At 39.5% G+C, this 12,469-nt stretch overlaps 1 protein-coding gene across 2 annotated transcripts; it reads left to right on the top strand.

The window, feature by feature from the left end:
- Positions 1 to 1,652: 1,652 nt before the first annotated feature.
- Positions 1,653 to 5,046, top strand: irx5b (iroquois homeobox 5b). 2 transcript variants are annotated; one of them, XM_081711913.1, is made up of 4 exons: positions 1,653 to 2,232; positions 2,939 to 2,956; positions 3,157 to 3,562; positions 3,732 to 5,046. In XM_081711913.1, exons 1-4 carry the CDS (start codon positions 1,993 to 1,995, stop codon positions 4,424 to 4,426), a joined length of 1,359 nt encoding a protein of 452 aa, XP_081568039.1. In that variant the 5' UTR covers positions 1,653 to 1,992; the 3' UTR covers positions 4,427 to 5,046. The 2 variants fall into 2 exon arrangements, with proteins under 2 accessions (XP_081568039.1, XP_026859070.1); XM_027003269.3 differs by lacking the exon at positions 2,939 to 2,956.
- Positions 5,047 to 12,469: the final 7,423 nt, after the last annotated feature.

Genomic DNA, 12,469 nt, shown 5'->3' with positions numbered 1-12,469 from the left:
TGCGGTTGGTCTTTAAGAAAGGCAACACTGGAATCATTAAATGGGGTTTTGATTGTCTGATCACAATATATAAAAAGTGAACATATCAGTTAATTACATAGTACATGACAACCTATAATAACATTACTTTTATATTTCTATACGAATTATCAAAGTGTATTTAATTCTTATTTAATATACACTTTAAACAATTTACAGTTACCTTTTTGTCACAACCGATTAATTATAGTTTAACTGTGATACTGGCATCTAAAAAAACAGCAAATAGAATATTCACTGTAGCTACACATACAGAAATAACAATTTATATATTGTATTACTGAAAATGTGTGCAAAAGTCCTAAAGAAATACTTTCCAAGCCTTAAAATGCATGAGAATGAACAAACGATTAAACTTTAAATTTCGCTTGAACTTTCTTTTACAACACAGTAATACTCCTTTGACCTTTGCCTTATACTCGATGCTAAATGTGCTAAATGCTATCACTATTAATAGAAGTCACAAATTTGATTAGTTACCACCGAGTACATTTAAATAGCTGAACGAGCACAGAAGGAACCAAAACCTTGTGTTGACAGATGGCATGAAACCAGACTGAAGCAAACACCAACTCTACATTTGTTGCCCTTCACCTAATTTAAAGTTCTAAAATCTAGTTTAATAAAAGTGTTTATATAGGCTGATATCTAAAAGCCATGGAAGGTCTCGCTTACATGTTATTCAGTTAAATAGACTACATAATGGACTACTTTAAAAGGAGAGGAAGAAAGAACAGCAGTCAGGGTTTTATTGTGGCCTACCTGTATATTTGTTGGTCAAGTGCTTCCTAGTCTTCACTGTGTTCTCAGGTCTCTGCCATTCACTAAACTCAGTGATTTCCTTCTTTTTCCTTGGAATCGATGTTTTTTTTCTGCCAATTCCTGCTCTGCCTTACCAGTTTTAAGCCAAATTGGTATATTGCGCCTGAAGTTCGTGGCTATCCTCCAAAAGATCTCTGCGCTCACCGGAATAACTCTCTTGCGTCCTCTGTCGCTTCTATTAATGGAAAATCCTCCGTGAGTGCTCCCAAATCCTCAATTAAATGCATAAAGTCAAATGTGCGAGAAGTAGGCTATGTTCGTCTAATAGTTCTTCGAATTCTGAATGAGATATGTATTTCTTGTCTACTTATAACCTTAAGAAAATAGAATACATTTTAGAATGGAGTACAGTTTAAACTGCCATATTTACACTTCATATTGTAATCGAGAAGGTGATGTTTATGACTCTGGTTATTATTGTGATATGAGTCTTAATGACAACAGAGCAACGCTAAATCATTTAATAAATACAATAAATCTGAAGTAGGATACAGCTATGTCGTAGTTAAACAGAAAGTCCATATTTAGTCTGATTGTGTCCAAGTCTATCATCAGTAATATAATAATAATAATAATAATAATAATTATTATTATTATTATTATTATTATTATTATATCTAATTTAATACGTGGGATAGCCTATTTGTTGTGTGCGTGTGTGTCTGTGTGTGTGTGTGTGTGTGAAGTCAGGAATGAGAGAGCAATAGAGAGAGAGAGAGAGAGAGAGAGAGAGAGAGAGAGAGAGAGAGAGAGAGAGAGAGAGGAGGGCAGTCTGGCAATTATCGCGAAGCCAGCCTCCGACAGAGGAATAGCCCTTTCCCTTTCCACTCTTGTGCTTACCGAGATATTTCCTTCGCGAAGTTGCGCAGGCGAAGGAAGACGAGTTTCTCAATCGGAGAATAAGAGCGGATCAAATGGAGAGAAGTTGAAAGGACATCAATGGGCATCTAGCCGACCTGTTCGTGTCAGATGCATTCAATATCCTAGGTAGTTAAATGTGATCTGAAAATTATAATTTCGCTTTAGTCGTACATAGAACGCATAACTGTGCCAATGTGACCGAGTGGTACATCTAGCAGTACTTGAGGAAACACTGCAGCAATAAGTGGCTCGTTTAATTGGGATTTCACCATGGCGTATCCTCAGGGATACTTGTACCAACCATCCGCTTCGCTGGCGCTTTATTCCTGTCCGGCGTACGGTTCCAGCGCTATATCGGGACCCCGGACGGACGAGCTTGGAAGGTCGTCGTCCCGTTCTGCCTTTGCCCCATACGCGGGATCTACGACTTTCACAAGTCAAGCCACAGCTTTCAGCTCGCTCCAGTACGCTTCCGAATCGACGCCAGCGGGGACATTCTCTTCATTTGTGGTGAGTCTTTTGCAATAATAATGTGGTGAGTGTTTTACAATAATAACGCACTGCAAATAAGTCTGCGAGATCTAGCCTTCTTCCAATCAGTTTCTAGGAGCTTATCAAAACTGCTGGAACTTGCGCATGTTTTTTTTTACTCACGATTTTAACTTTTTAAAGTATATTATGAAGTACGAGTTTTTGTTCGTTCATAACTTGCTTCCATTTGATACCACCGAAACTACCTGGCTATGGAGAAAAGACGATAAAGAGGAAAATCTCATTAGTTATCATGAGCGGCGACCGGAGTTTCAAAGCTTTAGAGATGCCCCACGGAATGTGAAGGGGGAACGCAAAGGCGCTGCATCTGTCCTGTGCTTTTGATACTTCTGTACTGCATTTCTGCTGAATCTAAATTAAATGGATGAAACATGGATGAAAATTTCTCATTTGGTATATGTTTATATATATATATATATATATATATATATATATATATATATATATATATATATATATATATATATATATATATATATATATATATAAATAGGCCTAACCAAAAACAGTATGATTACACTATAAGTACTACTACTGTTTTAATGACTCGAATATAGACAGTCGCACTTTGTCAATAATTTCTAAATATTTTACTTGTACTTTACTAATATAAGCCTATATCAAGTTTTCAAAGTTTTTCTAATCTGTTCTATTTGCTCCATAGATCTGTGTCGATCTTATCGTGAGTTTCTACCATTATCATTTTACTGACGTAGTTTATAATTAAAGTCAGTGACGTGTTTCTAGAAATCTGAATGGAAAGAACAAAAAAGGGGTTTATTTTAGACAGTCAGCGTGTTCTTTCGTATTATTATGGTAACCTATAGTTTTCCTGGGGAGATGGTATTCGTAAAAGTAATCTGTGTTAATTATTTGCCCCAGGGTTCCCCATACGACCATTCGCCAGGCATGACTGGCTCTATAGGATATCACCCATATGCCGGCCCCCTGGGAGCGTACCCATTCGGAGACCCGGCGTACCGGAAGAACGCCACCCGAGATGCTACTGCCACCCTCAAAGCCTGGCTTAACGAGCACCGGAAAAACCCATACCCTACCAAGGGGGAAAAAATCATGCTGGCTATCATCACCAAAATGACCCTCACACAAGTGTCAACCTGGTTTGCCAACGCCCGCAGAAGACTTAAGAAAGAAAATAAAATGACCTGGACCCCTCGAAACAGAAGCGAGGACGAAGATGAGGAAGATAATATTGACTTGGAAAAAAATGATGACGACGATGAGTCCCACAAGGCAACTGAAATGTCTGAGTCGACCAAAGAATTAGGTGCCTTGACATCATCTGCATTGTTTTCTTCACTGGATAAATTTAAGCGCCGGCTTATTATTATTATTATTATTGTTATTATTATTATTATTATTATTATTATTATTATTATTGTGTCTTTAGATATAGGGCTCTACGTTTTGGCACTAACTCCTTCATTTTCCTGCAGGTGGTCTGCACGTCAGTCCAGGGGTAATCACGCCTGAGAAGCACAATGAAAATACCGATGATGAAACGGATCGTATTACGGACAACTCCGACACGAAAGAACGAGAGAACCGGACAGAGTGCGAATCCCCAGTGCCAACCACCTCCTCACCAAACAATGTTCCCCCTGAGACGGAGAGACTTGGGCAAGAAAAACCTGCAGATACTGGAGATCCTTCTAGTTTTCTAAAGCCCCCGAGTGAAAACAACAATGCCACATCTGTCATTCATTCAACAAACTCGACCCCCAAACCCAAACTGTGGTCTCTAGCAGAGATTGCTACGTCGGATAAGGGTAGTAGCGAACAATCCCAAACATCTGGACCTGCTCAGAGTACTATTATCACTACAGGGGCGTTATCACCCTCTCGGTCACCTACGCACTGCCCCTTCCCTAACGGCACGGTTCTCCCCAGACATTTATACTACGCTTCTCCTTTTTATCCAGGTTTCACGAACTATGGCACGTTTGGACACCTGAACACTAATCATGGAGCCAATTCCGGTTCTACGGCGCATTTGAACGGATTAAGTCAGGCTGCGCTGCACAGAGCGGGTGCTCTGGTTAGAGACAGCAAATTGAGAAGCCACACGTCAGTAGAGATTTGTAAAGAACTCGCCTTTGAGCACAAGCGGGGTATGGCAAACGTTAAATAGTCTACTCATTTTTTTTCTGAATTCTTTATTTATCCTCTTCGGAATGAGAACTGAGGATTTATGTAGATGAGAGTGCTCTGAAAAGATAAAAAGGAAGTTTGATGCAGTATACTTGTGAATGCAAATCATGTACATGAAGCTTTTTGTATTAAAAACGGAATTTTATGAAAATATATGATCGAAGCTCTATAAAGTAAAATATTGCTTCTTTGCTAATCCATCAATGTAAAAAGGTGAAAACCTTTGTTGTACAAGAAGCCAAAGCTGACTGTTTTACAAATCCATATTAATATTTAATTTTTATTAACTGTTGAATATTCACATGACGAATGCCTGCCATTCATGGAATTTATTATTCAGTATAAGAGCATAAAATGATTTTTATGGATAAGATGCAAGAGGACCAATATTTTTTTCTCATGACTTCACTTCTCACATGAGCTGATTTGAGTAAAAAGTTTTTAGTTTTTTTTTTGTCAAATATCATATTAAGGTATACATTGGTATTTCATATAGGACATACAAAGTGAAACAACATGGGTTAATTAAATCCTCATTTACCATTTTATCATTTAATTAAATATTATAGAGTTTGTGTGGCCAATAAATTATTTGGTTTTACCCAGCCTGTTGGAGTGCTGCAAACTCATTGTCTACCCAGCAACTGTGATTATTTTACTAGGATAAGCATCCCTGATGTACTCCAAAGCTTTCATGTGCTATAGTTCTATATAACAACAAGGGGGATAAATTACAGTGAAGTACCATGGGAGCTGGTACATGTTAGCCTTGTTTACCGGAACTAATCTTGTATATGGCTTTTGGTCTTGCTTAGTGTGTAATTCTGAAACTCCTCTATGTCAACCAGGCCCCTAAAATCTTTTCCTTCAGGATATGAATCTTTAGGTACTTTGTATATTCCAGCATAGTAAGGATTATGCTATCATCATAGACTTCAAAAACTGTGGTTCATTTGCTTTTAGAAGTAATATCTGCAGACTCAAAAAAGCATTTGATAATTTTAATATTGGCCTCTTGTCCATAATATTATGGATAAAAAAATTTTAATACCTAAAGTCCACATTTATAATTCAGAGATTAGTGCACAGAGTTAAATGTATGAGATTAAATTAATGCTCTATCAAGCATCTTCCGAAAGCATCTTCTTTGCAATAAAATATAGCAACAGTAAGGGGATAAAATATTCAAAGAACATTTTAAAATGGATTAAACATGTACATCCAAAATTTAGCAAACTCCATGCAAGACAGATGGGATTACCACAGATTCTCCATTACCACTGGAATGGTCCAACAGCAACAAACATCAGAGAATCATGTCGGGACACGTGGCTTACAGAGGTAATACTGCTTTCTGTTCACAGAGCCATGAAAAGCACCAGTGAATCAGAAATAGATGGAATCCCTTCTGCAAAATAAAAGTTAGAGTCTGAAAAACGCATGTATGAATGAGATAGTTTCATGGTTTCAAAAAAGTGTAATAGAGGAAGCACAAATGTACACTTTCATATTAATATTCCATGCCCTATTATAACAAACTACTTTTATTAGCCTATGTTTACATTAAAACATAAGGTTGTTTTTTTCATCTCGAGGGTTTTTTTACTCAAGACCTTTATTTCTCAATGACAGACTCAGTGTCAGCAAGATGGACTCAGAGAGTTTTCAATATTCTTTCTGCAGACATCAGGGATGCAAGCACCAACTCTAGGTACTGGAATATAAACAGTGTGTAAAGACAAATCATCTACTCCACTTTCTCCCTCTCCATTAATGCACAAAGTTGAGTAATATTCCTTAGACACACATATCAAATTGGCATATTAACCTATAATAATTGGAGGCAGTATATTTTGCCCCTTGTGAAATTAATCATAATATTTAAATCTATATGTCAAAATGTATGGATTTTGAGTGATGTAGCTAAGCCATTATCATTAGGTCACATTGTAGGAGATCTAAAAATGGGGAATGTGCTATGTGTTGTGGAGGGACTTTGTCCATTTCTTGAATGTGCTTTATAAGGATGATGTCATAAGAGAGCAGGATAAAGCATGATGTCATAAGGGAGCAGGATAAAGCATGATGCCATAAGAGAGCAGGATAAAGCATGATGTCATAAGAGAGCAGGATAAAGCATGATGACTGAGCTATAAGAAGAACAGATAGAGGACAAAGTATGCAAAACCTGTTAGCCATGTCACAGTGAGTAAACTGCAGACAGTGCGACCCTAATTTATCCTCCGTGATTTAGGTGGTACCACAGGAAAGTCAACACGATAGAGCCCAAACACTAGACATTAAACAACGTTTTACAACAAGGTAAAATATGCCATTAATGGAAATGGCCGTTCCATCCCCCCGAAAAATAATGAGGGCCGTTTGGGAAGTCAATGTGGGAAAAGCGCACTGTCCATCCTTCGCTCCTCTCATCACCGCGGCCTCCTAATCAATACAGCTAGGTCAGAGCACAACATGCACACTTTTGCTCGTAACTAAAGAGTGTGTAAGGCTTTTAAAAGCATTGATTGTGAGCCGATCGATGGGACTAAGGAGAGATCTCCTGCATAGTGAGGAGGTAATAACAGACAGCCGATGCGCAGGACGCTTGAATCGCAAAGGTGTTCATATTAACGTTGCTTCATCAGCTTGTGGTCCGACCGAACGGACGAGACGTTGCGTCTACACACAGTTCTCATTCTGACCTAAATCGCTACAGAAGGCATGTAGAAGATTTAGGACTCCTCACATCAGCTTACTTTTTAATAAATACTCTTAAATAATTCTATTAAATGATCTTCCATACAGTAACTGAACAGATTTAGTCTTGCAATTATTAAACAGAATTTGCAGCTGTGCTAATAATAAGCCCTCCCGCATATTCCCTTTAATCAGTGTCGCCGCGTCAAATGCCGTTCCTCCAGGCATTAGCAAATAGATTTCATTTAAGGCCCAAAAATGTCCGGAGACACTGATGGCTCAATTTACTCAATAATAGATGGGAGGCAGTCTCTAAAATAATATTGACTTGAGAGGTGCAGGAGACAGCAGCGGCCCAGACAGGCGTTAAGAGACGGAGGTGTTTTAAGCAGGCAGCTGTGTGAGCGCCTCAGGGCTCTCCTCTAATTGAAAGGATCATTAGAAGCAGGAGTTGCCTCAGTGTCCCTCAACAGCACTCCTCTTCAGCGTGCAAAAACACAGTGCACGCGCCCAGCTGCCGCCAAGGAGCACAGCACTGTCACTACTGTCACATGCCACGTCTGGTAGAGCCAGAATAATGCAGCCAAGGATGATTGGCTAATTAAGGGCCACCATCTTGAATCGTCTTTTTTCTCACCAAGTCATGTTTTAGTAAGCAGGGAATGTTTAGACTAAATGACACTACAGGACACACCAGAGCATCATGGATAGTGATTTTTTTGAAAATGCTTCTGAAGAATAAATGAGGAATAATCCCTGTGCTGCCTCTCAGTTGTCATTGTTTTATTTAGTTATTTGTGCTGAAGCCAAAAAAAATATAGAAATTTTAACATTGACTTTACAGACATCGCTTTCCAGCGTTACAGTTATGTTTCTGTAAATATGTTTGTTGAAGTATATGAGAAACCTCTTAGGAAACGCATATTTTGTGCACTGATAAGGCATCAGTTTTGTGTGCTAATGCCATCTCATTGCTAAAACACTTGGTTAAGGTCAAGGGTAGGAAATATACTGGGGAAATTGGAACAGTTGGATCAGCAGTGCTTGAAGGCTTAATAGTTCTGTATCACAGAGCTCCTAATCTTCAATGTACTGCACCCTCTGAAAACAATTGACAAAGAGTGCCTCTGTATTCACTGGGGCAGCCTTGAGTTATCATATTAAAAATACATTTATTCTAAGTCAATTTTCAAGATTGTTTGGCAGCACTGAAAACAATAACATCACGGAGCACTGCCTATTTCTGCCAACACCCTGAGGTGGCACTATATTTCTTTTTGATGTGATTAAAAGACAATGATGAATATGTTTTGTTTTGTACTTGAATAATGTTTAGGAAACCAAGACTGGCAAACACTTTTGTGAATGGATTCCTTTATCTCAAATGGAAAGGCACAAATACAGATAATTACATTTTTCTACTTGGAGCATTTTTATTGTAAATCTCATATAGGAAGGTCCAATTGATTTCTGTGCATAGGTGTTTTGTATACGACTTTGCTTGTTTCCAGTACGAAGACCACCTTGGCAATACAGTAATTATTGAACAGCGTTTGTAGAATAAACCACTGCCAGACCATTTTGTTTCTGACTGAGCAGTAAATACACAAACCATTGGATGGCAGTCTCTTTCCCCACAGATCCCTACATATGTTGGGTGTTTGTGTGTGCTGTGCAGAGGTGACAAGGAGACTCTACTTAGCAAACAAACCAGGGAAGAATCCAAAATGAATAAATAATCAAAAGCTATTGTAAGCAGTCAGAATGATGTTGCCACGCCACTGACAGCCTTGCCACTGGCTTTGAAAAGACTTCCTACATAAAAAGGGAAGAACTGCAGAAGGAAGGCATGTCACCTCTACCCCAGTGAACCTGGATGGAAAGCAGGGATGTGGCACCCTCAAAGGCTGATTTTGCCTGAGGAGCTGGAGTGGGACCTGCTTCTCTTAAAGAAGCCTGAACAAAGGAACCAGAAAGCCTAGGTTCAGCAGCAAAGGTGTGTCTGTGTGTGTGTGCCACACTTTATTCAGTGCTCACTGAAGACTATAATAGATGACATGATTCTGAGACAGATTTAAAATTGTATGGATTTTTTTTCCATATCCACAGTAGCCCGCTGAGACAATTTCAGAAATACATAACAAAGCAAGTCTACACTCAGTAAATATCCGTGCTATTTTATCTGTTTTGTCCTAAAAGTTAAAAAACGGATCAGAATTTTGTGAAAATGTTAAAACCGGTGGAAAACGCTTTCTGTAGGGGAATGCTCCTCCACGTAGGATGGGCCGGGCTGGCAGGAGGAGCTGCCTCAGGTTTATCTGGAGCTCCTGCTGAGGAGAGCCTGAGCTCCAACAGCTGTCAGGATCAGGGCTCTAGTACCCAGTCCTCTCACTTCACTCCCTCTCTGGCTCCTTATTGGCCCTTTAATCCTCCTAAACAGCACTGTCTACACCCCTGTGGTCTGCTTTACCTCTGATGGCAACCATCAGATATGACCGAGTTGTGCACGCGCACACGCACACAAATAAACAGAACTCCTGCCACGCATGTCAAACGTAAAGATACACAAATGCACCCTCTCACTCTGTCTCTTATGTCTTAAATCCCTCCTACAGTCCACACACACACACACACACACACACACACACACACACACACACACCTCCATGTCGCCTGCCATGCCACCCTATGCTTGCTAGCTCTCTCTAGTTCTCTCCAGGATGTCATAGTGGCATATGTTCTCTTTCTTCCCATTGTTTCTCCAACATACTAACAACAGCACAAACAAATTCGTGCATGCACACACTGTAAATAGCCTTCATAGAAATTAGACAGCAATTTCTGTGAAAGAAACTTGGGTTATTATGAATTCAAAAAGTATAAAAAGCTGTGCTTACAAAACTTTACCAAACAATGACCATACATTTACATTTCACAGGAAATTGTTAGCATTCAAAACCACACCAAAGTTTCATTTAATCATTCAGTTCCTCATCTAAAGGATCTTTGGGGGGAAACAGGCAGAGTTACTTGAACAATTAATTAATTAATTAATTAATTATTAATACCATGCTTACAATAGACTGCTACAACACAGAGTCCCCAAAGCCCTAGCTAGATGGCTTTCTTTGGGTCATGGTAACAAAGATCCCAACTTACAGTTTAGAGGACCTTTTATTTCTTGATAATGGTTGTAGCTTCTCCAGCTGAGCGGTTTAGGAAACTGGCCCATGAAAACACCAGTTTGAAGCCTTTATGTCTCTGTCTTTCCCACCCAGGCAGGTCTCAAACATTCGAAGTGACAGTGTGAGCGTGTGGGTGTTACCCTGTAACAGCTCCCTTGACTCCTCATATTTACATCTAAAAAGCAAATCCTTTATAAGGAATATCAAAGAAATGTGGATCAAAAAGATTTTAATAATGTACTACCTGCACTGGGATGGGCGTCTTCGTGTCATCGAACTCATAAATTCCAAATGAAGGGAGGTAGACATCTATCACCACATATCCACCACACCAGTGTAAAACTCCTCACATGCTTTGATATAAGCAGGGAGAATTTTAAGAAATCAAGTATTTTAGTTGTACTGATACAGCCAGTGACACTCACTCTGGTGTCTCTGAAGAACAGACTTTTGGGAAATAAAGGTAGGTCATGGCTTATTTTTTTTTCCTCCAGTAAATTCTGTCCCTCTGAGTGTTTTCAATTGGAGGCATTATGTCGAGCTTTATGCGGATGCATCTGCTAACCCCTGGCAGTGCGAATGCTGAGCTGCAGCGTGGAGCCAGTGTGTATCTGCAGGGAGGGCCATTGAGCTGTCCGCCTCCACTGAACATCACACAGTGGGGGCACGGATCCATGAGCCACGTGAGGTGGGGGGTAGACAACAGGGAGGGCTGTTTAGGTGGAACTCTGAACATCTCTCAGGTTTATCAGGCAGAGAGTGTGCACAAAGAGACGCTGCTGGGAAATTCTCAAGTGTGAAAGAAGCACACTGCAATGTCCCTCAGACATGCATGGAAAATCAGAAGAATATCTTGCATAGAAGAAAAATGATCTCACAATGGGTTAACATTCTTGATAAGCATTAAGTAAACTTTTTATTTAATGAATAAAAACTTAAATATTCTTAAATATTTAAAGATGCTTAGATTCAAGATATTTACAATATTGTTTACTATTATTATTATTATTTCTTCAGGATGTGTACTGAAGAATATGAATTTCTATTCTAAAGGACTCTGCTGGTCTCTCTGTTTAGAAGACAGCAACTTCTCCACCTGTTACTCCTGCATGTTGGCATGCCAACACCATCTTCTTTCATGCAGAATAAAACTGTGCACTAAGTGAGCTGAAAATCCACTGCAATGTTGAACCACGATTTTAGGAGATGCAATCTAAAGAGGGGAAGACAACCACCATCGTCTCTCTCTGGACTCAATTAGTATTGTCTGATGGGCTGATCTGTCCAAAGGTTGAGATGCAAATAGACCAGAGCAGACGAGCCCAGACTGGGCACAGGTGTTACTTAGCATGGGGTCTGTCATGCACATCAAAAGGACACCCCTGACACTCCACATAACTTACAGATCCTTATGCTGCCACCAGAAAGAGAGAACAAAAGAACAGGCTTGAAAGAGAAATCAATAAGCATATGGCAATTAATAAAACATTTTCTAACTGAATCAACTACAAAGGGTTTTTCTTTGTTCTTTGACTTCTCCAAAAGCCATGGTCTGTAGAATAAGAGACAGGACCTGAAAAGATCACTGAATGTTGGTTGAAAATGTCACTTTCCTGTTCAATCAAATAGCTGTTCATAACTATCAAAAGAAAGGTCTGTATTGACAACTGGTTTACAGAGAGTTTGGTTCATTACAACAGTATTAAAACAACCAAAACTGACGATTTGATTATACTGTGAGGAACAATGATGTCTAGGGAGTACTGAAACAAATAAGGTCCATAGACATTTGGCTCAAACTTCAAACAATTGCTCCATAAAGTCTATATGCTCCAAGACTTTGAGTGACCCTCCACATAAAGGTGCCCTAACCTCATCAACCACATGCATTTTGTCTCTCATGCATAAACACACACACATGCCTGTCTCTTATCCAGCGTATGTCTCGGCTGTGGGGAAAGAGCTTAGGATAAAGCTAATCATGCATATAATTGAGTTTTGACTCTAGTGTCCATGGGGGCCTGACCCATGGTTATCAGAATGGCTGGGCCATCACCTGTGTGATTAATGCATGTAAATGAACAGTGCCTGTGATTAGCGGGGACGTTCGCTCCCTCCATGCCCACAATTCCCAGGGA

The sequence above is a fragment of the Electrophorus electricus genome, chromosome 4 (assembly GCF_041902795.1).
Source record: "Electrophorus electricus isolate QZ-2024a chromosome 4, ASM4190279v1, whole genome shotgun sequence".
NCBI lineage: Eukaryota > Metazoa > Chordata > Actinopteri > Gymnotiformes > Gymnotidae > Electrophorus > Electrophorus electricus.
This window is presented reverse-complemented; position numbering and strand designations above follow the sequence as displayed.

Bases quoted from the DNA above. Each gene is read 5' to 3' on its own strand.
- irx5b (XM_081711913.1), top strand. From the start codon at position 1,993: ATGGCGTATCCTCAGGGATACTTGTACCAACCATCCGCTTCGCTGGCG. The intron at 3,563-3,731 runs GTGCCTTGACAT...ATTTTCCTGCAG, and splicing joins TGAGTCGACCAAAGAATTAG to GTGGTCTGCACGTCAGTCCA.